Source organism: Echinococcus granulosus (assembly GCF_000524195.1).
Source record: "Echinococcus granulosus chromosome Unknown EG_S00273, whole genome shotgun sequence".
Classification (NCBI taxonomy): Eukaryota; Metazoa; Platyhelminthes; class Cestoda; order Cyclophyllidea; family Taeniidae; genus Echinococcus; species Echinococcus granulosus.
The window spans coordinates 9,520-12,352 of NW_020170653.1; the positions used below are offsets into that span (position 1 = coordinate 9,520).

The following is a 2,833-nucleotide window of genomic DNA, read 5'->3' on the forward strand; positions in this document are numbered from 1 at the left end:
GTAGATGATAACGTGATTTGGGTAGAGGTTGATATTGTGTCGAGACTCTCCGCGGGTTCTGTGTGCGAAGCCGTCTTAGGCCTCTCTGAAAGTGAGGATATGCATTTGTCATTAAAAACGGGGAAGTCGTCACTAAGTTATTATCAGAAGACAGGCATACTACGCGCTTCGATAATATGAATGCACGCATCCAAAAGTGGTGTGATTGGCTGGGCAAGTGTGTGCCCGCGTCAAGTTTTCTGAGTGGCTGAAACTTCGACCAAACTGGGCAGAGCTTTTGCGCAGATTGTTTGAGCAAATTGTCAGGTGGGTGTGCGTGGCTTTGCATTTGGTAAAGAAGGCGATTCAATTAAAGAGTGTTACAGCTATTTTCAAGAACATCAACGGCAAATCCTTTCCACACGCTATCAATGCTTAAATACACAAGAAATATAGGCTTCTTATACAAATCTACACGAATGTGGTCGATGCGACTAGGCGAAGTGGGTGGATCTGGCGGAATATCTTTGCTATTATACTGGTTTCCCAATTTAGGAGCTTGACAACGTTTAGCCGGGATATGGATTCTATATAGTGTGTCTAGGACAAAACCTTCCAACTGTCCACGTCACCAGGAGATCCTAATCACCGATAATTGATTGATTGCTTGCTTGATGTGAACGTGGAGAAGTAAAGTCACAACTACGATTATATTAAGGGCATTATCTTGACGAATGCCGTCTGTGAGAGCGTAATATCTGCTTCCTTCCCCACACACCAAACTGCAGCTGGCACCACACAATAGCAGCGGTATCCGCGAATCATAAACATTTTATCCACTTGCTTCTGTCCCCATTTCCCTCCATGGCCCTGGGTCATACCGACTATTGAATGCCACTAATGAAGTGTCTTGGAGAGTGGAGACCTTTTTGCTGACCTGCCTACATCGAGACACGTCATTGCATCATACGTTAAAAGGAAACTTGTGCAAGTGGTGCAATATGAGCTCTGCTATATTTTGTGATAGTTTCATAAGTGATTGTTCACGATGGGGGGGTCTTCATACCACCCATTACTGTAATTCAACCAATGGGGACTACTTTAAACAGGCGTTTCATTCCACAATGTGACTCATTAATATTGGATGCTGGATAAGGCGCCAGGCAATACAAGTCGCCAGTCCTTCTTTTGACACTTACAATGATTGCTTGAATGAAATCAACCAGCTACTTCATCTTTACTCCTTGGTTTGCAAGTTTGGGAATATTCCTTTGAAATATTCTCCAGGCATTCGTGGCACGATGGAGGTTGCTTGGATCCTGAAGGTAATCTGCAGCGATCAGCTGGCTTACTGAAACCACCATTAAAGGCAGAAGTATCACAATTCCTCTGTAGAGGTCGTATTAGAATTAAAGCTGCTTCAAATTTTGAATCATTCCATTCTGAAATGTGACACCTTTTGATACAAAATGGCGAGGTCAAAGGGTGGTTTCGGAGCACTCTATTTTCACTTCTCCAGCAGACTCGTTCCTCATCTGATGCAGTAATAGCTTGATTTTCTCCTTGGTTTTGATGTTATCTCAATGCGTCTAGCCAAAGTAAAATGCACAGTGGGAAATGGAGTGAATCAATGAATAACTACTGAACATGAGGAAGGTGGAGCACATAAATAACGCATGCGTTTTTCCCAGCGGTTAAATCTTTTTGGATTCCCAAAATTTGTTAGCTGGGAAAGCCGTATTAATTTGTCAATTACTTTGCAGTCTTGGTTATAAGCTGTCTGATGGACTTTTATCTCACTTTCACATATTTAACAAATGCTACGATTCAAATTTCATGTCACTTGTTAAGTACGCAAAATAGTTATGTACAATAATCCCTTTTGAGTGGGTAGGAAAATGTGACAGATCTATGGGAAAGACAGCAGTACTGGCCCATCAACTCAGCCAGAAGGAAGAGCGAGATTCGACTCAACACACGAGCGAACTAAGCTGCCACTTTGTAATTAAGACGGTAACAACTCGCGCGCTCTCAGGGAAAGAGAGAAACGGATCTCCCCAACTATTTTTCCTCAAATGTGGTAGTCAACAGTGCTAACTGTTTCCCGGTGGAAAGAGTAAAAATTTCTTGAATGAGCTTATCACGAAATTCTCTGGCGCTAACTGATGCTAACATGCAGAGGTGAGGGTAGTGAAGACAGGCATAAATATACCAAAAATTTCCAACCAATTGGGTTTGGCAATTATCGGTCGGGTTCACTGTTTGGTCAAAATAAATGCAACTCTGCTGTTGATGATAATAAGAACTTGAATCTGAAAGGGGTATGGCCTTAATTGGAGGAATTTGCATATGTAAATAGAAGAACATGGTTTATTTTGCAAATACTAATAGAATTTGCTACCATCTGAACATCCGCGCAGCGTGGACAAAAATGTAGCAAACTAATTTTATGCGAATCTCTGAAGGCATTCTAGAATATGAAGACGTCTAGTGGGCAGTCCAGAACATCCAACAAGTGAACTGAGTCAAAGCATCATCAGGAATGGTCCTAAATACAGTAAATCAGGCCTTACTTCATTGCAGTTCATCTCACGTGTGTGTTTAAACGACAGGAGGTGGAAATAGGCATGAAGACGCGCGAGTGGAGGATATAATGAGAGGAGATTCCTCATTCATTATGAACAATTAGTTTGTTTGCAATGGAATGCAGGCACCTCCAATGAAGTCTCGAATTTGCACACACTCGCAGGCAGGCCTACCAGTGCTGTGATTGGTTCCATCAATGCACACGCGTATCAGGCTGCGACTCTAGTGGTTGAGAGCTGAGCCAATCTGCGCGGCACGTTTGCGTGAT

At 42.6% G+C, this 2,833-nt stretch overlaps 1 protein-coding gene across 1 annotated transcript in view; it reads left to right on the plus strand. All coding sequences in view use genetic code 11, as the record gives it.

The window, feature by feature from the left end:
• The window catches only part of EGR_10800 (hypothetical protein), a gene marked incomplete at both ends in the record, with an annotated part of 3,412 nt that extends 1,570 nt beyond the window's left edge, over positions 1-1,842 (plus strand). Inside the window, 2 exons of the mRNA XM_024500049.1 lie at positions 1,206-1,428; positions 1,743-1,842. Coding sequence (XP_024345533.1) covers positions 1,206-1,428; positions 1,743-1,842 — 323 coding nt within the window. The remainder of the gene's footprint in view (positions 1-1,205; positions 1,429-1,742) is intronic.
• Between the last annotated feature and the right edge of the window lie 991 nt (positions 1,843-2,833).